We start from the raw sequence: 24108 nt of genomic DNA on the forward strand, positions 1-24108 counted from the left end.
AAGGAAAATGCTGAGCGGAAAAAGTCTGACTTGTCTTTCTGCATAATGTTCTCTTTAAACAGGCAGATATGAAGCTACAATATTTTAGGGACTGAAGTAGAAAAGCATTTAAAACTTAAAAATCAAACCTAAAGGAGCATCTTAGCAGAGAGGGGACAATAGACATGGGAAAACAATAAGGCAGTGGAAAAGCAAGGAAAGATTCATGAAAATGGAACTAGGGATTGTTTCTATAAGAAAGTATTTAGAGCCATGAAAACTGCAGAAGTAAAGAAACATTCAGGAACATCCAGGTTCTCGCAGCTCCAAGGTTCCAGCTTACTAATAGCAACAGAAAAGCCCTCTGAAAAACACGCTGGCTTTGGGAGAGTAACTTTGTGTCAGATCATCTGTGGAACAAATCTGGGTACTGCTTAAGTCAAATAAATTCATATTTCACTACTGTCATACAAACACAGTGGAGTATGTTTCACTCACTAAAGTACTATGTTACACCTCATGCACCCCATCATCTTAGTGATCTATGAAGTGCTTTCCAGGTATATAAATCTTGAAACCATATTATTCCTTCCCCTCCACATTAGAAGATGCAATATTGACCTCGGTAGCCACATGCAAGAGTTCAATGACCAGTTCAGGCCCAGGCTTCTCACCAGTAAGTTCTTCCAATTAGGGCTTTACAAATGGCTGTTGTTTTTAAATGATCGCTAATGTTCCTTTCCTTTGAGAGGTTTGGAGGATCTCCCAGGGCATGAGGAAGCAGGAATGAACAAGAAGACACATAGGGACTGTGGTGAGCGAGAGCTTGCTGTGGTTATAGCAATATCTCCTGGGCCCTGAGAAACTCCGTGCCCTTCACGAGGCTCCTCAGGGCACTCTGACATCTTGGCCAATGGATGCCCAGGGGCCATGGCAGTGCAGGAAGGTAAGTGCCTGGGCCACATTAGACAGAAAGGCAATGGGACAAACAGGAGCTGGAACAGGGTAGGGGACCCTTGTCCACTAGTGAGTAGGAAAGTGCTTGAAGCCACCTGGGGTGAGGAGATGTCATCTGTAACCAGGGGACAGGTTGTCTACAGCCATTCTTTTAAACTTATTTTATAATTATGACCAATAATCACATTGACCCTGCCTGCAAGTCACAAGGAACAGCCCTAACTCATCCATCACATTCAAACTCGACTCTCTGTGTTGCCAGTGCTGAGTGTGTAATAGACGTTCACCATGACATTGACCCTCATCTCTCCCCACTGAGCGGGCAGGCAGATGGGCCAGCGTTAGCAGCCCTCAAGGGCAGGCAGCACGGACTGCTCCTTGCTCTCTCAGAAGTGATGAGTCCTACCCAAGAGGATACAACCCTACATCCTTGCCAAGGGGAACCTGGAGTTCAAACACCATGTCCAAGCGCCTGGCTAGGGAAGGGGCAGCAGGAAACAAGTGTGAGCAGGAGATGGCAGAAAGATGCACATATTTTTCAACAAAAAACGCATTTGGCAGAAAACTGTAAACCTTCCTGAGACACTACGAATTATTGCTAGCTGACTTGAGACATAGCTGGATTGAGCTGAAAGAGGGCTTACATTAGGAAACAATACTTTTTTTTTTTGCTTTATTTACTTGCCTCCTTCTCCGTCTCTGAGAGAAAACACCACAAATCGCTTAAACTTAGAGGGCAGTATTCTCATCCCTGCAAGCATACCTAGCAATGAATTATCTGCTCAATGGAATGCTCTGGTCTCTAAAGCAACGCAATGTTTTCAAAAAGCTGTCTGGTGAGAACCAATAATATATACAATAAATCTCTGTCATGTGTAGTTAGGGACACTAAATGCCTTCAACTCCAGACACAGTTCACAAAACGAGATTATAGTTGTGTTGCTGACTGTGTTTCAAAGAGCCTACAGCAAACAGAGTCCAAATCAGCACATTGGCAATGTGCCCAAGAATGGCATGAAAATTAATTGAGTAAGCAGCAAAATAGCATCATAATAAGGTTTCTGCATTTCTTGGCCGAATGCAGGTGGTGTTTCAAGTTTGGAGCACTTACCAGCAGGTGCTGTGGCAGTTTTTGGTGCTGGAAGTAAGCTCCTGCGTGGAGGTGCTGTGCTGCTCAATACCTGCGTCGTGCTCTTGCTGCTCCCCTTGGGGACATCTTTAGAAGGTGCAGATACCTTAGGAGTGGTTTGCTCTTCATTTCCAAAGCTGGAACCTGCACGAGACCAAAATTGCTCTAATTATAAGTTCATAAAAAATGTATGTGAACTGTGGCATACAGACTGAGCTTGTATAAGCAATTATAATCTACAAAGACATATTCTCATTGCAACTTGGGCTAAGTTACATGGACTTTTGCCAATACAAACAGTTATGTAGAAATAAAGAGTTCCCAGCAACTTACTTAAATGCTAAGTCTTGGCAGCTGTTGGAGTCTGAGTCCAACAGGAACTTAACACCTGCTTTTGGTCTAGCTCCATAAAGGTATCTGGCTGCAAGGCTCATAAAGAAACCAATTCTAAATATCTGGGTGGATGAGTTGGTTTTGGCTTCGTAGTTGCTACAGGAGCCACCCTACACACTCAGCCTAACACTTGGGAATTGCTGGTTGTCAGAATAAAGGGGAATAGCAGGGCTCAGTGGTGCAAGGCACCAAATTCTCCTACCCAGGAGGGATTTCCCACAGACAGTCTCTCAGACCACACACAGGCATTTGAATAATAAGGTGGAAAAAAAAAATAAAATTCTGCCTTAACTTTCACATCCACTTCAATCATATTCTCATAATGAATCTTAGGTTGCCAAAGTTTCCAGTTTATATTGACCTCTTTCAAAACCTCTAATGGGTTTGCTTTCTTCCTGCATTTGACATCTAGGGAATAATGACAACCTAGGCTCCTTGTAGACATAAGGAAATCAATCTTTTCTTAACATTTGAAAAAGGCAAAGTTGGAGTGCCTTCTTTATCTATTTTGTAGAAAGCCTAAGACGAGCAAAAGATTACAGCACATCTGGACTTGAACATTTGCAGAAGGATGAACATTTTGTTTGAAAAAATGAGTGAAGATTGTGGCAAGAAATACATAGGATTTCAGAAAAGGGCTATAATTTTTATTTCCATTATTTTAAAAAGATACAATACAATACTATTTAGGTACTGCCTGCAGGAAAATGATAACATTATTTTAATAATTGGCATGTCCAAATCTCCAGTATTTTTAAGACGTAGGCTTCTTAAATGTGTGCAAGTGAAGGAGAGATTTTTTTTTTTGCCTTCCTTACTGAAAATCCACTAGAAAAAAAGTGCAGGTTGGAAAAGAAAATCCTCTTTTCTGATAGAAGAAGAATATACCTTCTGGCTCTGACAAAAAGGCTTTAAGTTTTGCTGTGTCTTTAAGGCTGCTTGCATATAAGTCTTAGTTTAAAGTGCATATCTGCAGTATACATGGACTTCTACAAACACATTTGACCTTTGTTCAAATAATAAGCCACATTAAAAATTCAAACAAAACAGTGTACTATACACAAGAAGAGAAAAACCTGAAGCATTTGTCATCTTTACACTGCTGTGCCCGTAACAACCCCTCAGCACGTCAGGTCGTTGTTTTATATCCAAAGTACACAGATTTTTCACCCGTGTAACAAACATTTAAGATTACGTGCTGAATTATCTGCTGACAAAACACTGCTGACTTCAGTAAAGTCAGGTCAGCAGAAAATCTGGCCCAGTCTGGCCCAGTCTCCTCTGCGGCTGTGCACGAGGACATCTCTACCAGGTGCCAGGGGGATGTTATAGCGTGTGTGCCCACCTCAGTCTGTTTGCATCACATTCCTGAAGTTACTCCTGAAGTGGTCTCAGCTATGTGCTCACCCAGTCGGTTTGGGTAGCGCTGCTCGTATAAAATTTTTTCTTTCCTCGGCTATTTGTTTAAAAGTTTCAATTGTAGAAACACTAATCTTGAAGAGGAAATTATTCCTATTATTTGCAGAGAAATGCCGATCAAGTGCCCTTTAATGGAAACCTTTTATTCTATTGTGAAATGTATTATATGGAGAACGTTTCAACTCACAAATCTGGCTGAATGGAAGCAATTCCCGCATTGAAGAACAAGGTGTCCAGGGGAGTTACATAACCTCTCATTATAAAAAAAGTTTAAAAGCTTTTCTAGGTATTGAAGAAGAAGTGCCGCCAGCTTTTATAGTCTAAAACACAACATAAGAGGTCCGCTAATTATAGAAATGAGTGGGTGGGAAAGCTGACAAACACGGCTTCACCAGGTCCCCTGAACTGGAAATGCCTGGTGCCTGGAGAGAGCCGGCCGTGCGCCTCGTGCTGTGGCTGGACAAACTCCTTCAGGAGGAAAAAAAACCAAAGAAAAAAAGCGATTCAGCTTTTGATCTTTTAATAAGAAACGGACTCAGGGAGACAAGCTGCATCGCTGTACTGGGTGTCCGTGGCAAGGCTCCAATGGACCCACCATGGGGCACAGCCTGGCCTGGCGGCCAAGCTGGAGGCACCTCTGGGAAAATGTGTTTAAGAAACAGCAAAACATTGCCCTGCAGTGAGGAAAAAAGTGTGAGAAACAGCCCTGGCAAGCACCAGGGGCAGAGAAGAAGGAGGGGGAGGAGGTGTTCTCCACAGCCCCTGGAGAAGACCGTGGTGAAGCAGGTATTGCCCTGCAGCTTGCGGAGAGGACCACGGTGGAGCAGATATCCACACTGCAGCCCCTGGAGGACCCCACACCGGAGCAGGTTTATCCTGAGGGACTGCAGCCCGTGATAAAGACACACACTGGAGCAGGGAAAAGCATGAGAAGGAAGAAGTGGCAGAGGGGAACTATTATGGACTGACTGCAACCCCCATTCCCCACCCGCCCTGCGCTGCTCGATGGGGAGGCGGGATGGAGGAGGTAGAGGAGTTGGGAAGGAAGAAGTGAAGCTGAGCCTGGGGAAAAAGGGGGTGAGTGGGGAAGCTGGTTTAGGTTTTTTGTCTTTGTTTCTCACCATTCAACTCTATTTTAATTGGAAATATATAAAATAATTTTCCCCGAGTCAAGTCTGTTTTGTCTGACAGCAACTTGTAAGTGATCTCCTTGTCTTCATCTCTGCCCGTGAGCTTTTTCAGCTTATTTTCTTCCCCGTCCTGTTGAGGAGGGGTAGTGAGAGAGTGGCTGGGTGGGCATCTGGCAGCCAGCCAAGGTCAACCCACCACAATAGCAATATTAATATATCCAGGATTCGTTGAGATAAGGTCAATGTTTAACATGAGACAATGTCTCATGCTTTGCCCTTCAATCAGAGATGGAGTTCAGAAAGAGGTAGTGGGGTACAACACCACATGCATGTATAATATGCCTCCAAAAACAAATGTTTGCTGCTTCCATGGACATCACTAGGGCAGTGCCTAGCTCCCCAGGAGCAGTGCAAGGTGAGCTCCACCTTGCTACACATGGTGCTGGATTCCACTTTTCTTTTCAAATAGCATTCAAAGAAGAAATGAAATTAAAGATCCAGGAAAATGCATATTCCTCACGATCTAAGAAGAAAATAAAGGTTTTAATTTACTCAGAGGAATTAACTTCTTGAAGGAAAATCAGAAGATTATTCATCAGATGGTATTTGTCAGTCCATCATGAGATAATGCCTTCCACCATTATCTGCAGCCAGTGAGTCAGTAGCATCTGCCCTCCCAGAATACCAGTTCTTATTTTTTCAGTAAAAGCCTGTACAGAAACACCAGATGTGCAGTGTGTGAACAGTTTCCAGGTGATCTCATCCTCCGTTGTATTGTACCTCTTCCCTCCTACTCCTCTACTTTTGCATTCTGTCTAAACCAGGGGAGACTCCTTGCTTGCCTTTGAAGCACCTGGCAAGTCATTTGGGTGCTCCTACATAAAATGCCCTGTATTTTTGCAGACTCTGTACTCTACGAGGAGCAGCACTGCTGACTTTGCAGTAGAGTATTTAACAGACTATTAACTATCTGCTGGAGCTAAAGGCCTTCAGCCTCACTTTTATCATCTCCTCACTACGAGCCCCAAGGAATCCTACTTTTCTGCTTGTGAAAAAAATACAGGGAAGAAGAAAAGGTGTTTGAAGACTTGCAGATACTTTGGAGAGTCCCAGCTGCACCCACTCATCCCCTACACTGCTATGCCAGTAAAGACATGTAGAAGTCAGGGCTGGCAATGTATTGTAGGCTACCTGTTCAAAGAAAACCATGACCAAAATCCCACTGGCTCCCAGATGGCTTGAGCCACCTCTCTCCATATCTGCCACCATTCTCTTCACCATGTGGAAGCCCGACAGCCACAGCTTTCCCTGCCTGCGCTCAAGGGCAATCAAGTCTCCTTCTGTTGGAAAACTTGAATCCTTTCTAGAAAAACAGCTTACCTGACAATGCCTATGGGTCTGCTTTGCTGAGAAACAGACCCCAAAAGAGTATTAAAGCATGAGTGAAGCTGCTTCTGCAGATCCCTGTCTTGTGGGCTGCATGTGAAGCCTACCGACATGGACTGAGTTTCTAGCTCTTCATAGCAGGTCAAGCATTTGCCGCACTAGCAGCAGGCTTGGAGCTGTTAGCTCCCCGCCACAGCTGTAATCACACCCAAGACACTGGGAACGTGCTGGCGTTGTGCATGTTCACTGAATCACAAACATTTACCCAGAGTGTCCTGGTTTGGGCTGGGATAGAGTTAATTTTTTCCCAGCTGGTACAGTGCTGTGGTTTGGATTTAGTGTGAGAATAATGTTGACCACACACTGATGTTTTAGCTGTTACCACGTAGTGCTTATCCTGAGTTAAAGACTGTTCAGTTTCCCAGGCTCTGCCAGCAAGCAGGTTACAAGAAGCTGGGAGGGAGCATGGCCAGGAGAGCTGAGACAAACTAGCCAAAGGGATATTCCATGCCATAGACATAGAACGTCATGCTCAGTTTATAAACTGGAGGGAGCTGGCCAGGAGGGGCGGATCGCTGCTCGGGCATCGGTCAGCTGGTGGTGAGCAATAGAATTGTGCATCACTTGTCTTTTCTTGGGTTTTATTTCTCTCTTTTTGTTGTATTCCTTTTCATTACCATTCTCATTATAGTTTATTATTACTGTTATTATAATATTTTATTTTATTTTAGTTATTAAACCCTTCTTATCTCAACCCACGAGTTTTACTTTTTTTTCCCCGATTCTCCTCCCCATCCCACTGGGGAGTGGGGAGGAGCGAGCCAGCAGCTGTGTGGTCCTTCATTGCTGGCTGGGGTTAGACCATGGCACAGGGCAACAGCAAGCCCTTTCCATCTTAAAGATCCTTAGACACTACTTGACACCAAGTTTAATGACAATGAAGGTACGTCTAACTGTTGCAGCAGTGATCCCACTTAGCATTTCTAAAGCAGTTTTCAGTCACAGAACTCAATGAGCTTTACAAATAATGAAGGAGTTGAGCCACTTTCCAAACTCACAGAGCAAGGGAATAGCAGAGACAGACAGGAAAAGCGAGCAGGAAAACCTGATGATGAGTAAGGCTGGAATGACTTTTTTTCATCTGCAGAACATTGGGATGCATTAATCCTCTGGGTTTTACTAGGCTTCACTTCTGTGCCCCAGTTTTCAAGCAGAAATACAAGCACAGAATGAAACTTAAAATCACTACTGTGGGCAATAGTCTGATTAGGAAAATACCTAAACTACTGTGACTAATCAGGTCATGTCTAAAACAAAAACCCGCAAGACACACTTTTCACTAAATTGGAATGTTTGTCCATCCTTCAATTAATGTCCACTTTTTATTTCTGATTTTTACTTGTAAAGTGGTAAGTAATTTTTATAGATTGATTACAAGATATGCAGCCTGCCAGCTGAGTTTTTATTTCACTGTTTTAAGGGTTACTGTTTTAAAGTCCAACACTGCATATTTCAATATAACATGTCACACTGTAATTATCAAGAGACACGACTGAATGTACAGCTCTGTAGCTCAAGCTGAAACAATGCTATTGACCAAGCGGTGCAGTGTGATCATGAGCCCTGAGGGGTTACCATGCTATTATGATGTTATGATAGTAGACGAGATTACTAGCCGGCTAATTTGGTTTTTTGTCTTTGCTGAAAGCCAGTGCCTGGTATTTCCTGATACAACAGGCCTAATGTGCAACAGATCACAGACAAGCTGATGACAGGTTTCTATTCCATCCAGAACAAGAAGCTTAAGGATTGATGTTCACACAATGCTTAAACCTAGCTTACTTACCTCAAAGTATTTTTTCCCATTGCACTTTTTTTGGCTCAGACAAAGGTGTTTGAGAAATAATCCCCTTTAACATATTTATTTTAGAGGAGGTTTGTGCACGCCCACATGCCTTTATAAAAGCTGATTTTTCAGAAGTCTTAGCATTCAAAACTGAAACCTGAATTTTTATTTTTGAGCTTAATAACTTCCTTCAAAATAAGGAGCACCACCAACTCTGCAGCGCCTGTCAGCATAGGAGCCAGCTCTCTGAGTTTTAGATGGCTTTGGGGCTCTGCACTGCGGATGACTGCCTCTGAGACAGCCCCTTCATTTCTAGGGAGGGAGTTTGGTGCCATCACTGATGATTAATGACAACTATGTGATCAGTCATGGCTTTTGTACGCTACCACTTACATCTGTAAGAGATTGCTGCATGTCCGTCCTTTTTGCCCATGCCCTCCTGTCCTAAAGCCAAGCACCTTTCTCCTATGACACCCGCTCTCAGACAGTTTTGGCCCCTCAGATCTGTCCGTGCAGATGGCTGTCGGGGCACCTGAAGGGTGGGAACTCTGCAAAGTCGACCGTCGCCAGAAGAGCTGCAAAAGCACCTCTGTGCAGATGCACTGGCAGGCTCCTCCTTCACCTCCAGCTGCCCATGATTGCTTCTCCAGCCAGAGGCTGGATCCTGCACTTCCAGCCGATCCAGGCAAACAAAACACAGAGGTGGTGTTTCTGGCAGGGCAGAGGGAAGCATCACCTCTTCAGTCTGTGCTTTCCTAACTCAACTGGCAGCTGCACTGCCAGGACAGCACTGGCAACCCTACTCATGGCATGATGCCCTTGCAGACATGGCCTTTAGTAGAGGCTTGGTCTGTCAGGCTGTATCTATGCCGCTAAATAAAAGCTGACCAAGCGGCATAGGCTGGCTCGCCCTGACACCACTCAGGCTAACTATAGCAGCTTTTCCCGACTAAGTTAGAGCAGCCCAAACCACAGGCACAGTGTGAAGAACAGGGTGTGGGATGAGGAGACTGGGCTTAGCCTGGCTTCCAGGCTCTCCCCTGCTCACCAGCACGGCTGGACTTGCAGCCAAGCAGCATCCACCGAGCTGGGCTGTGTGTGCTCCCAGCCCACGGCAGAGGAGGTCATTCAGCTTAGCCTCACCTGCAACAAAGTGGGTTTGAGAAGTGGAGGTGTTTTGCCTCTGCCAAGCGGAATTGAAGCTCCTTTCTTTACATGTTTTACTGGTTTTGATGACTTAGAGGTTTTGAGATCTAGATTAGTTTTTGTGGTACAGACCCATCTTCAGTGTCCTTCATACATAACAGATAGTAGAAATACAGCTTTCTGCTCATGCACCTCCTTGTAACAAGAATAACTTACTCATTTCACCTCACCAATTAAAATACTCATTTTAGGATCCATCTAAATGGATTTCTTACTCGAGTGGAGTTACGTGCTACTCCCTACTGAAATATTAGAAGCCTTATTGGGCAAGGTGAAAATTTCACCAGGAAGTAAAATTTCTGTATGTGTTAGTGGGAGCTGCAAACAACTGGCTGACTATGCCACACTTTGGAATCACATACCACATTTTGGGGGGGCTCCTGTGAAATGTTACACCTCTACTAGGCAAGATAAGCATTTCATTTTGTAATAAAATTTCACCGTGTGTTGGTGGTAGCTTTGCCTACCACTGGCAGATTGTACAGCTGTTCAGCTAGCTGAGCTCGTTTGTATAGCTGGCTAATTAAAGCCCCATAGGGTATAGAGTGAAGACAGCATACTATTTTGCTGATTAGTCATAATGTTTGTCAAAAAGGATAACATAAGGTTATGGGAATCTTGCCAAAGATATCTGGACTATGCAGTCATGTTAAAATGGGCCTGAGACATCAGTGCATATCCACCTTCTGAAAGGGCCATCTCTTGGCACTACTTGGAGCTGAACTGTCAAAGGTCATTCATTCATGATGAAATCTTCCCTGCAAACTTTCCTCATTCAGTATATGACTCTGATCACAGTGACAAGAAACATCCCACATCATGAATACTCTGCTGAAGTGTCTTGTGTGGTACCCTGAGGAGCTGAGGCAGTAGGACTACATACTGGGGAAAGGTTTGCGTCTCTAACAGAGAAGAGAGAAACACATCCGCTGTAAGCTTCTCCTAGACATACGGATTAAGATTTCTAACAGATCAGATCAGAGTAACCTGATCTTATTGTATAATTACTGAAGCCTATTAATTAATTGTAGGAAGGGCTGGTTCTTAACACCTGAGGTACACTTGAAGGCAAGCAAGTACTCATAGTGCTTTTGGAAGCTCTACTTGCTGACACAAGTTATGAAGAACAGATTACAGATCAGTTAAACATTTGAATTCCTCTCAGCAGATTCATTTCCAGAGAGAAAATAAGTAGCTATATCCAAACAACAGATTTTTTAAAATCCCATGTTCAGTAAATTTACTGAAATGAACTGTTATTGACAGCTGAATTTGTAAGAAATACTGTATTTGATCCCAGTGAGGGCAACTGAAGTGTTGTCTTCAATGCAAGCCAAGTTTGACTTAGGATGAGCACTTTTAGGAAAAATGCTACTCTCTATACTAAGCAAAAAGCACATGAAGTAAAACAGGAGCACAGTTTTGCTTCAGGTATCGTCTGGCAGAGTCATACACTGTCTTACAGAAGAGATGGATGAATACAGGTCCAAGGGCCACTTCTCCTCCTTGTTGCCCAGCAGAGTGGTCTTCCACAACCACAACAATTCCCAGGCACTGTGGAGCTGTCAAAGCAACAGCAAGCATTGATGGCATTTTTGCCAAGGACACATCTACGTTCCAGAATGGCCCCTGGGATCCCCAGTGGTTGCCCAAAAGTTAGAATAACCAGAAAGAAGATACAGATAACATCAATTTTCTACCAGTACTAAAGCACTAATGGCATGTATCAACCTACTTTGGCGGGAATTTTCCTGGGTAGGAAGGTTTTGATGCTCCTGGGTAATACTTCAGTCCAGCATCCACATTTCTAGAAACACCAGTTTTGTAACACGGCTTGTGCTTATGACCATCTGCTCTAATGGCACCATGCCTACTTCTGAACTGGCATGCCAGTTTTAACAGGGCACAGGCACCCATGAAAGATAGGATTAGAAGTGACATCTGTTCCGCAAGAAGTTCCTCCTGATGGCAAGAACTGCCAAATTAGAGCCACATGCCTTATTATAAAGGAATGACATCTGTTGACACTTACAGCATTATATCATCAACAAATGCCTCTTTCCTGGAATTGCTGCTTCTAATTTGCTTGAGCACTGGCTTGGATTGCCATATTTGGACACTTAAAGGGATATAATCCTTGGTAAAAGTGTTAATGACATTCGAATGGTGTTAATGAATTTCCATCAGCTTTAGCAATCCATACTGGATGCCACAGCTCACCAGACCGGGAGAGGTTAAGCAATGCCCTTACAGTTGTCAGTGCTTAAGGTCTGGTAACATTCAGTCCTGCTCTTTCTTGCCAAGCCACAATAACATGTGTGCTACAGTTTACGTGGAATTATGCTAGATCAAAGAGCTAGTAAATGTGTCTGCCTTCTTCCTTGGCACAACGATGACTTCAGAGCATGCAATATGGGCTAGGGAGGGGAGAGGGTCATACTGAAACCTCAAAGATGGAAGAGCCCTAGAGAGTCTCCAGCTAGTCACTAATTAATTGCATTTTATGAGCTCAGGCCCAGATTCTCAAAGCTGCTTAGGAACTTAACTCCTATTTCATTTCACATTCAAATTCAACTCACACTACTTATTCTTAATCACCATCCCAGCCCTGAAGGAGTTTCAAACCAACAGATGTCTCCATTTCAGAGTATGAAGGATGCAAGCAGCTGAGCAGAACTTTGCATGAATGCTGAGCAATGCTTTGGTTGGAGGAGAAAGGTGGTGACAGGCACCAAACCTGCACTGTGCTTTGGAAACAGGTAAGGAGGCATCTAAGCTGTTCAGAGCAGCCATTCGCTGTGCTCAGGTCATGTTCGTCCTCTTGGACACCACGCTGTTCAAGAAAAAATTTTGCCCATCTTTTATAGAATAGCTTGGGTTAGCCTGGATGACTGGGGCATCATCTGAGCTTCCTTCTCTCACACCCCTGGAGGATGTCAGACCCAGCAGGTACAACTGTCTGTCCTGCTGGAGTTGAGCCCTTGTGCACCAGCGGACAAGGAAGGAGGCAGGGGTGCCCTCGTCACTCATGTCCAAGAAACTGCCTAAATCTCACAGAGTCACTCCTGCATCTTTTAGAAAACGATGTGTAAAACACAATGTTTACCACTTCCCATGCCTAGAACAGCAAGAGTTTCCATAGCGGGCACGTATTCCTGCCCCTTCCTCCGCAGCATATCTCCTACAGTGAGGATAAATGCAAATTAGAGTTGCAGGACCATTACAGGTTTCCAACTTTTTTGATCTGTTTGAATTTTCCTACTGGAAATTTTCCTACTGGTGGTATGGACCTGTTGAGAATTGTCACGTATTTACATCTGTATAGCAAAAAAGAACCTACTTTTCCCAGTGAACTTTCATGAACTCCTTTGTAAGCAATGTGCAACGTGCACTGTGCTGCTCTGTGCTGGCTCCTGTCTAGATTTGTCTTTTGTGGCTATTTTAGATGTAATACAGAAAAAAAAAATAATCTATAGCAAAATAAAAATCTGATAAAATTTTTTTGTGTAGTTCACAGTTTCAACAGTCAGGAAACACGTTTCAGTGGAAAGTTTTATTCTTCCACATGCACTGGGTATACTGTCTTTTAAGGCTCCAAAAATAAGCTTGACTTGTAGAATTCTGCTGATTAAATGATGTTTTCCTCACAATACATCTTAACCAGTTTGATCAAACTAAGTTTTCTTTTAATAAACATTGTCAGTTACAAGGAGCCTAGAAGGAAAACTGCAATTCAAAAACACCTGGAGAGCGAAACCCACAAGCAAAACAGGTGTCTATTATAAATGGCATTATGTATGGAGAGTAAGCATAAATTTTCAATGTGACCTGTTAAAAATTTTCCTCATCTCATGTTTGCTAAAAACAGTGCCTTTACTGGATGATTTTGAGCACAATGCATCTATTTTACAATAAGCTAACTTTACAATACTAAATGCTCTGACCCAGTGACCCAGTGAAGTAAGTTTTACGAAGTGTTTTAGCTATATTTCTATGAAATGAAATAATCTAAACGGGTTGGCCCACAATATTTTGCAGGGAGCAGATGTTTAATTGCATTATTTCACAAAATGAAGGCTCTTAGAAGTATATAAAATCAAAATTCTGTTGAAACCCACAGAGGTTAAATAGAAGAGGCGGGTTCTTAAAAACTGAAAGTGCCTTTATAGAACAAATTATTTAACTTTTCTACTTGATAAAGTATCAAATATTTTGTCAATTTGATCCTTTTACAGCTTTTTCCCCCTTCGTATTTGAATTTAGCTGACTGGCAGTAGCAGTATTCAAGTGAGTAGCTTCTCTTCATTACAATAGATGCTACTGACAAATAATAAAATGTAAGGCCATTTAATTGGAGCGTGCAGAAGTGATTTCCACAGGGCTATAATGGCAAAGCCCAGAGTGGAAGGGTGAAGGGGCACAATAACCGGCAGGTTACGGTGAAGGCGCACATAACACCACAAAACACCATGAGCAGGGTGTGCAAACACCCCTGGGGCATCTGGCAGCAGACAAAACCAAGGAGCAAGATTCACAGGGAGAAACCGCAGCAGCATCACGTACTAAAAGCTGCAAAAGGAAGCGGCGAGTGCTAGTAGTGGGTGACTCTTTGCTGAGAGGCACCGAGGCACCCATCTGCTGGCCTGATATATGGTTAAGGGAAGTTTGCCGCTTGCCAGGAGCCACCATCTGGGATGTCACAGGGAGACTGCCACAACTGGTTGAAAGCAGACTACTATCCCTAGTTCTTGGTCATGTGGGCACCAATGACACAGTTAAGCAAAAACTGGGCAAGATCAAGCAGGACTTCAGAGCCCTGGGGGCCCAAGTGAAAGGAACAGAGGCCCAAGAGATCTTCTCTGCATTGCCAGTCAGGGATAGGGGTGAAGGCAGAAGCTGACGCATCATACTGATCAATACCTGGCTTTGTGGCCGGTATTGTCACCAGGGCTTTGGTTTCTACGATCATGGGACGTTCATTGACGGATGCAGCCTACTTGGGAGAGATGGGACCCACCAATCTAGAAGAGGCAGTACCTCTTTGGTAGCAGGTTGGCTTACTTAGTGAAACATGCTTTAAACTAATGAACTTGGCGGGTAGGGTCCACAGCTGCAACACCTGTATATCCATAAGCAACAGGGTGGATAAGGTCACCTACCAGAGTAGTGAGGAACGCTCCCCAACCCTTTCCAAAGGCAAGTACACACATAGTCTGGGCAACAAACAGGCAGAACCAGAACTCTGTGCCCAGTCTGGGAATTATGATGTCATAGGAATTACAGAAACTTGGTGGGAAAATTCACATGACCAGAAGACCGCAATGGATGGCTACAAACTCTTTTGGAAAGATAGGAAGGCAAGAAGAGGAAGCGGAGTTGCACTTTATGTATAAGAGAAATTTGAGTGTATAGAGGTGAGCTATGGAGTACTGTCTCCAATTCTGGTCCCCACAATACAAAAAAAGACATGGACAGACTGGAGATGGTCCACACGAGGGCCATGAAGATGATCAAAGGGCTGGAGAACCTGCACTATGAGGAAAGACTGAAGGAGTTAGGTCTTTTCTCTCTGGAGAAGAGAAGGCTCAGGAGAGGACCCCATCACAGTATTCCGGTACTTAAAGGGCTCCTACAAAGAGGACAGAGGCTCTCTCTTCACAAGGAGCCACATGGAGAAGACCAGGGGCAATGAGTACAAGACACACTGGGAGGGGGTTCATCTCACCATAAAGAGGAAATGTTTTACAGTAAGAACAAACAATCATTGGAACAACCTCCCCAGGGATGTGGTAGAGTCCCCATCGCTGCAGTTTTTCAAGGCGTAATTGTTCAGGGTGCTAGATGATCTCACCTAGGCTCCCTTTCCCACAAAAGTTTGGACCAGATGATCTTTCAAGGTTCCTTCCAACCCGGGCTTTTCTATGATTCTATGAAAGGGGAATAATAAATGGAGTATCCCAATTTCCAATGCCAGGCTTAAAGTAAGGCCTATACACCACTACTTGCTCAGACAGTTGTAATATAAATGATGGTATTATAAAACCATTTATGCTCTAGACATATATCTTGCTGGGTTTGTAAATGTGAAAGATACCAGTCTGATTACTCAGAAGATGGAAATTTACACTTCAGAGAGCAAACACAGCCTGGGCAGCCAGGCGTGAAATTCCTCATCCAACCGCAGTGCCCCAGCACTCTTGCCACATGCCCTGGCATCGGGGAGTCTTCTTGGAGCAAGTGGCTTTTGTGGGCAGGAGCTGTGTTATGCCATGTCAGCACGTTACACCATGGTATCTGCTACTTTTATACTGATCTTATAGTTACCCTTAAATCAAAGGCTGCTGTATTAAAAATACTTTAAGGTGCTAGAGGCAATTTGTGGGTAGAATTCTTACTTCACAAGGCTAATGAATACATCCAGGGGCACTGGCAATAACATCACAATTTCCTGGACTAGCGCTGGTTGCTTGGATTGAAATTACATGAGTTATAAAAAGGCCATTAAACTGTTTCTGGTCTTCTGCATCAGTGGGCAAGTTGCTGCCAGGCTGGACCCACGACTGCAACATCCTTTTGACATGATACTGTGACATGCAGGTAAAAACTTTTTTAGGATTGGACACGGACACTGTTACTAAAGTGGCAGGTAAACTTGATAAAGGAAACGACATTCTAGAAAACCATGTCTGTACATAAAAGACCCTCTGGTCTATTCCAACAAGCATTCGGTCCCAGCAATTTTATGATTCTTCTTTATTAAGCCAGCAAATCCACCCCCTGTCAACACTCCTAAGTGGAGCATCATTACTCTTTTAGGTCAGAACAATACTTAAAGGCCTCTCTGAAAATAACTTGGATGGTGCTTTAGTCACAACAGTGAGTTAACTCGTTAGGACATTGTCAGGCGCAGACAACCAAGCACCATTCACACAAATTAAAGGATCTCTTATTTGGGAAAATACATTTTATTTTTCAAAACTTCAGATTCAGTAGGAGAGCAGGCTCATGGTTTGCTATGAAATTAGGCTGTATATCACCATGCTTTTCCAACAGCATTCAGGGAACCACTGTGTAAAGAAGCACAAGGAAATGATATTCCATTGGATGTACCAAACTGCCCTCAAGCAAGGCCTTCCAGTGGTGCCAATGGAAGATGCATGTCCCACTTAGACAAACAAAACTATGAGCTACGTATGGTTTGAAGGCTGCACACATCCTACAGATAATACAAAGTTTGATTCATTGTAGGTGCCCAGGAAAAACATTCAGTAGTTCTAAAGACACATTCTGCTGCTATGTGTTTGCCCCTGCCACACTACAACTGTGTGTTGAGTCAGGAGGAGAGGGGAAGGGTGAGCACGTACCACCCGGACACCCCTGAAGGCCCGTAGCTGAGCCAAGGACAGATCTCCTTTCCACGTCCTTTCCAACAGCCTCTGCTTACAATATCTGCTAAGAAACAGCCCCATGAGCAAGGGATAACACAGCATTCTCTCTGAAGGGATCAGCTTCACCAGAGGAGAACATGGCTGTGTAGATTGGGCTGTCTTGCACCTGGCCTGGCTGGGACATCTGACACTGGTTGGACTGGCCCCATGTTCCTGCAAGGCCATTCCAGCTCCATCAAGAGGACATGCAATGCCCCTTGGAGCTGGCTGTTTAAAAGTAACTGCCAGGCTTTACACAAATCTAAATACCCAAAGTGTTGAAACTTTGCCATGAACAATACTTAGTTAGCCATAGAGCACCCAAGCAATGCTATTTAAAAAACAAGCGTCAAGTCCTCCTATGGTTTTGCTTGGTTTCAGCAACCCCCAGCAGAGTTGGAAACCCTGAGGGTCCCTGCCTTCAGAGCCCATGGCCAGGATGTGAAGGATTCAGGTAATTTCAAATTAGGCAATGAACAGAAAGCAGAACTTAAATCATGGTTGCGAATTGTGACTCTTCACATGTGCTGTCACAGCCAAATCCATGAGGACCCACTGGGACCATTTGGTGCTTCCAGACCATGGTCTTTTAAGGTTTTGGGTACTTGGTTGGATTTTGGGCTTCGATTGGGGAAGAGGTTACTTCATTTTGCAAAAAGTCTCTACTTACAAAATCATGTTTCTAAATCCATCATTTTTAAAAAGCAAGGTTATGATGTTACAAAGAGGTGTAATTACCTGGACCCTTGCCATTGCTCTTTTTCTTAATTAGGACCTTTGAAGATAAATTTACTTGCCCATCTCTGGCATGTGAAAACTGAACTGCAGGATTAACCAGAAATATCCTATTAATTTCACCTCTGGATGAATCATCCTGTAGTTAAGACCTGTAAGGGACTACTTAAATGAAAGCTTTTTAATCATACATTTAGTACCTGGGTTATTGAAGTAGGAGAGCTACTCATTTTGTACAATTTTAAATCCCAGTAAATTTTTTTAAGACATTTGAAATTATTAACAGGATCAAGAAAGGGTATGTGTATGTGGGGAGTGGGGTGGGGGGTGAGTGAGGGTGAAGGGGTAGAATTATTTCAAGGAGGCATAAAGTACAGCCAGAAGTATGATCTGTAGTGTTTTATGCCAACACGAATAATGTCCTTTTGTATTGCAGGCACTTTTAATTAACTGTGTGTCTATTGTACAAGTGCAGAAATACTAAACCAGAGCATTGTCTACTGGAAAATTGTAATTCAAGCGATTTCCATAGTACTTCAGTTGCAGAAAAAGGTCTCCAGAGCCCCCATGCTCTTGACGAGGAACTGGATAGCTCTTAGCACTGCTAACAAATGGCAGAGACCTCAGGAGAGTGTAAGTGGCAGATCTGCCTTGGAGACTCTCCCGCGTTGCTTTGCTGGCTCTGCAGAGTTTCCTTCTCCTCTGCGGTGGCACAATCTGACAGGCCTACCACATGCCCTTGGTGTTTCTCTTACATTCCTGGGCCCTGAAGGCAGGTGATTATGTGAAAATCTCAGCTGCTATTACTGTAAAAGAAACTTCTACTCCTTTTTTTTTCCCTTCTTCAGCACAGAAACGTAGCCTGAGAGCATCTCTGAGATCTTTCTTTTAAAGAAATATCCTGAATGATACTGAAGACAAAGAACGGGGCTCTTAGAGGAGACAGACCAGGTTTCCTACTGCAGAAAGGCCAATCCTGGTTAAAACTCCATGTATTTTCTTTGTAAACTCCTTAGGATCGGGGAGACAAGAATATGCCCCAAGCCTGTCTGTGTCTCCCTCCAAACTTCCTAGCTCCCATGGATGCAGGAGGGAGTGGAATATATTGCTGAGGCTCTTTGCAGAAAGGATATGACTCTTTTCTGCATCAACATTAGAAAATGTATGTATGAGACCTGATTTCACCAGGACCGAGACGTAATACAGGCCCCTTTTATTTTACCTATTGTACTTTTGGTAGTCAGTAGAGAGTCACACAAGTGAGCACAAGTGTTGTACATGCTGGTGGAGAAAAGGGGGAGAGAAAGAGTTGCTGTTCACTACCTGGATTCCTCAAACAGCCTTCAAGGAAGAATGGTCCAGACTGTCCCAGCCCTACATCCCATATCCCCAACCCTGCCTGGAAGTGAGAGAAGGATGCAGGCTCACAGCAAGGGCTCACTGGAAGATTGAACTATAACTATTGCCCCAAAATAAGGTGAACCCACAGCTCCTCTCCTCGTCTTTTGTCACCTTCATCTTCTTTTCTTTGTGACTTAAATGACAGTAGATCACAAATTTGACATAACTGAAGATGCTGCAAGTTTCAACTGGTGCTCTCTATTCAGTTTCTCACCCTACCAAGGGAGCAGAGCGCCTGCAGTACAATCCCACAGTCAGTGTCCTACAGTCACCATTACAAGGTATCTTCTGAAGAGATTCAGACTACAGGTTATTTGCTATCAGGATTTTTCTTCACATTGAAAAATGGAATTAAGTATTCAATGATTAGTAAGACAGTACTTTGTCTGTGTTAGAGGCAAATCCTGGGCAATCAGCCCAGCTTCTCCAGCATCATTTTGTCAATGCTCTTATTTTAGCAAGAGAGCTATGAAGATGAATTAATTGTAAATTGCTTGGGATGAAAGGTATTAGGTAAATATTAGATACTGTTATGGAAAAAAAAAAAAGTTTATCTGCAGATGAGGTGAGGTTTATCTGATTTCATTTGCGCCCATGCAATTCTGGTAAATGTGAGAAATCTTTGTTAAAAGCCACCTCCAACCAAGCTGCTAGTGCCTGCTGTGCGATATCACAGTAGTCATTCATTAATGAAACCCACCTTTATCTTGCCAGCTTTCATTTTAAAACAGCGTGGCAACCACTGCTGTTTGCCTACAGGAGGAAAGATGTGCTAGGTAATGAGTAATTCATGGGTGTAAATATGAAGGGAATAAATTGCACTTTAAAATATTTATAAAATGCTACTGGGGTCAATTAAGAATTTTCAGAGCAAAACACCTAGGAAGTTATACTCACACTAAAAGTGGTGGAAAAATAAATTCTATTATATATATATACACACACATAGATATATATAAACCACACACACACTACTTCTTTAAAACAATGGGAAATTTTGAAAACTAAAATTATTTGCGTAAGGTATTTAAGAAGAAATATATGACACACAACAGGAGTACTGGATCTGGTAGCAGTACTGCTCCATATCCTTATTCTTCTAATAAGCAATCCCAAGCTTATTCCAGTATTATTTTAGCAGGAAGATATTAAGAGAGAGAACGTGGGATCTGCCAGAGTAGGTTTTCAGGGGCAATTTGAGACCTGAGACACCTGGCAGAGCAACAGTGAAACCTGCATTTCTTTTGAGTAATCCATCTAGAACCCAAGCTATGAAATCCCTGTTTCCTGACCTGTATTTCCCAAACCACATGCTGTTTCCCTGAAAGAGAAGCTGCTACTGGGCTCCCAGTGGGTGGAGGACATTTACACCACACACGGGATATTCTTCACATTACAAAAAGCAAATGCTTGACATACAAATGACCTCTGATATGGTAAGCACGAACATTCACGTTACTGCAGCAGAGCAGTTCCTTGCAAAAGGTTGGGTGTGAAAGTAATCAAGAGCAACCCTCCTCTGCCAGGGCTGAGCTGAATTTGGGCTAATGGGTCTGCTAGTACTGCTAATCGGAGAGTTCACTCTCTTCTCTCTTCTTTAAAAGCAAAACGTAATTTGGTGTTATATCCTCTCTGAAACTTTGTGGGCTAAAAGGATCATGATTACAATCCCATGGCATGAGAAACTACTGTTGTCCAAATACAACATGGGCTGACGGTTACCCACTACCAACTGTCCAGGCTGTTGCCAAAGGACAGATTTTGCTGGCGGTGCTGGTTTCAGACTGGACTGTGCCTGAACACTCACGTCTCGCAGCACGCAATGAAAAGCCACTGTGCCTGGTGTCCTTCCCTACACACAGCCTCACAGTCTTGTGCAGTTAATGAACAATGAAATAATAGTGGAAGAGGGAGGAAAAGAAGGCCCACCCTTTGGGATTACTTCTGATACTCCCTGTGATGGACAGCATCTGCTTTATCTGCTCACAGTTTATTGTGCACTTCATGCACGGTAATTAGGTGTGGTTGGGTAGCAAAGAAAGTGGCTGCTGCTGACCTGGGAGAGGGAGAAGTGATCCTCCTGTGAAAGACGGGTCATCTTTATGGAGAGGCAGGAAAAGAAGAGTGACAACCTGTCCTTGGAGACACCGGCAGACTCCCGAGGAAATCACGGGGGAGCGACAGGGGGGAGCCTCAGAGATGACAATGTCCCCAGGCTGCCGGTGGCTGGCAGAGCTCAGAAAGTCACCAGAACCAGCTGGACCAAGCAAGACTGGAGTCAAGGACCCATCTGCAAGGAGCAGTGGACAAGGGGATCTATCTATTCATGCCTTGTTGTTTAAACCTCTCTCAAATGGTGTTGTTCCTAGTTTGTGTTCTACCAAACCTAATTTAATGATCCAGCACCCTTCAAACAGCTCATTCTGATAAAAGTTGTGGGCAGCACAGTGTCAAACCAATGGCCTTGTTGGGCACTGACAGGTCCTTCAGTGTGACCTGAATTCACCAAGAACCTGCCAAACCCAAGACAAAGAATGAGCTAGTAGAATACAATGCATGGATCACCATACCAACCTGAGATATTCTGTGTTTAATCTAATGCTGTGAACAAGCATTTAAAGAGATTCAATACTTGGTGGTCAGCAACACAACTTCAGATATATTGTTTTTTTCATGACTGGGAATTACAAAGAATTTTGTCTGAGAGCAAGAAACACTATTAGCCCTGCAGGACACACATGGAGATAATATTTTATATTTCAGACCATATGCATCCTAAGCAAAGTATAGCCATGATTAGAAATTAAGATCCACTCCACCAGAATCCCAAGCTCAAAAATAGTCAGTGGCTTGTCAGTAGCTGGGAAAAAACAAACAGCTACAACTTTTATAAGTGGTAACAAATTTTTCTTCTGGATTTACATGACACAGTTTCATGAACTTCCTTTGGAGTTTGTTTTGGGTCTTGTTTTCTTGTTTATACAATGAAAAGACAATGGAAAGCTTGAAAAACTTACTGACTTTTTCAGATTAGTCAACACACCAGATACTGCTGGTTTTCTGGAAGGCTTGTGATTTTGTTCAAATTCATAATGAAATTTTAACTGTTACACCCCAGACAGGGTTTTTATCCTCTTTGTATTCTCTGGAATTGAGAAAACAAGAAGAGTGTTAACAAAGGGTTCCTGTGAGTTTGGAAAAGTAACAGATTCTGCTGAAAAACCTCTAAATCAGACTAATTGGGGGAGGAGGGGGGCAGTTTTTCATGAGTATTTCACTTGGTTCTTGTTAGCAGAATGCAGGGAATTGCAACAAAACAAAGAATTTTTTGCTCTTTGGGGGATCTGGAAGATCATTTCCTTTTAACAATGTCGGTATCATCGCCAACTTCTGCCCATCTATTTATTTTTTCAGCTAGCTGTTTCATGAATAGAAGGACTACTGAAATCTGGTCTCCTTTGAATTTGTGTGCTGCGTGCTTTATACATCTCCACCGCAGTGATGATGACAGCACACCCAAGTACCAGTCATTCCCACCCCAATGCTCCCGGCTCCCCATCAGATACAGCATGAGCCCCTACCACGGTACCCTTAGATGCTCCTCATGTTTGCAGCCTCAGTGTTCCCCTCCTGAAAAGGCTTCATAAATAACACAGAGGACCTTCATTGCTCTTCCACACCCTCTAAATACTATACAGGCTCTGGTGGTGTGGCAGGTTTTGTGCCAGCAGGCCGAACAGGTTCTGCACCACTGCACTGACAAGATAGGATTTTTCTTAGGGGAAAGCACTAATTCGGATCTTCCACCTTTATCAAGCTGCTAATTCTTATGAAACCTGTACGATCTGGAGTGGCTCCTCCCCGCAGAGCAGTTCAAAATGCAGGAGAGATGGAGAAGCTGCAGTTTATTAATACAGGACTAATCCCACTGGATTACACAAATTTTGTTTCCTTGGGAAATCATGAAAAAAATAAATTGAGAGAGAGAGAAAACCCAAACACTTAATGCATTATGGTAACATTTAAAAATAGAACATCTCCTGGAACAAAAAGCATGGCTTTTGGGACCCAAGGGAAGGAAGAAAAGCCCTTTGCTGTCTCTGTCAAAATGACTGCAGTATCCAGTATCACTACTGGAAAGGAAGCCTGGGTCTGGGCTTTCCAACTGGTGAGCTGTGGGAAGCCTCTCTAATGCTATACAGACACTCCAATTTAAGCAGGAGTACAGTCCTAAATTAGGAGGTTTGACAATAAATTCAGCTGTCATACATTTGCTACTAAAAGAGAACTATTTTTAAGAAATACATTAACTTAAACACTACATGAATCCTTCAAAAGCTAAGACTCTGAGTGGATTACTGAAGTGGGAGTGCTTTCAGGCTATGCTTAATACATGTCTTATTAATTTAAAGCTTCATGATTGCCTTCAATGTGATTATGACCCGAAATCAACCTCCATTGTGTTTGTCAAAGTTGTTGTTAGACTCTTTCTGTGGTGGAACAATCACTTCTGAAAGCCTGACTGTTTTTCAAAAGGTAAATACACTAGTCTCTTTCTCGGATTACTTGAGCCTCGAGGCCTGGACTCCCCAGGGGCTCGCTCCACAAAACTAGGACCACCCAGCATCCCACATTACACATAAACAAACACACACTTGCATACAAAGAAGTCATACAGTTATGTTTTCCATGTGCTACCCAGAAGCAGAAAACAGTCCCTTAAGGGATGGGGAAGATCTGCTGAGGGGTTCTCCTTCCTGGGCCCTTCCAAAGTGCCAAGTGGATGGAGAGCATTTGGGTCCCCTGGTATTGGGGAAATCACCGCTGGGTTTACAGCATAGCAAGGCGACATCCCAGCCGTCCGCAGCCTGGATGGCAGTAGGTGGGCATCTACAGCACAAAGTGTTACAGGGCTGCCCCAGGGGGTAGATAACCCCATGTGGACCCTTGTCAACTGGCAAAGTTAGAGCCACAAGCTGGTTACTGTGGAGTGCACCATGGCCGTGGCTTAGCCAAGCAATCACAATGGCAGAGACTCGCTGGTTCATGAATGCTATCCTTCCAAAGGTCCATGTCAGATAAGACAGTACGTCACCTATT

At 43.5% G+C, this 24108-nt stretch overlaps 1 protein-coding gene across 1 annotated transcript in view; it reads right to left on the reverse strand.

The window, feature by feature from the left end:
- Nucleotides 1–24108, reverse strand: part of MTUS2 (microtubule associated scaffold protein 2) — a 310632-nt gene that overhangs the window by 82561 nt on the left and 203963 nt on the right. The window contains exon 7 of the mRNA XM_075050661.1: nt 2048–2209. Within this exon, the coding sequence (XP_074906762.1) occupies nt 2048–2209 (162 nt within the window). The remainder of the gene's footprint in view (nt 1–2047; nt 2210–24108) is intronic.

The sequence above is a fragment of the Buteo buteo genome, chromosome 18 (assembly GCF_964188355.1).
Source record: "Buteo buteo chromosome 18, bButBut1.hap1.1, whole genome shotgun sequence".
NCBI lineage: Eukaryota > Metazoa > Chordata > Aves > Accipitriformes > Accipitridae > Buteo > Buteo buteo.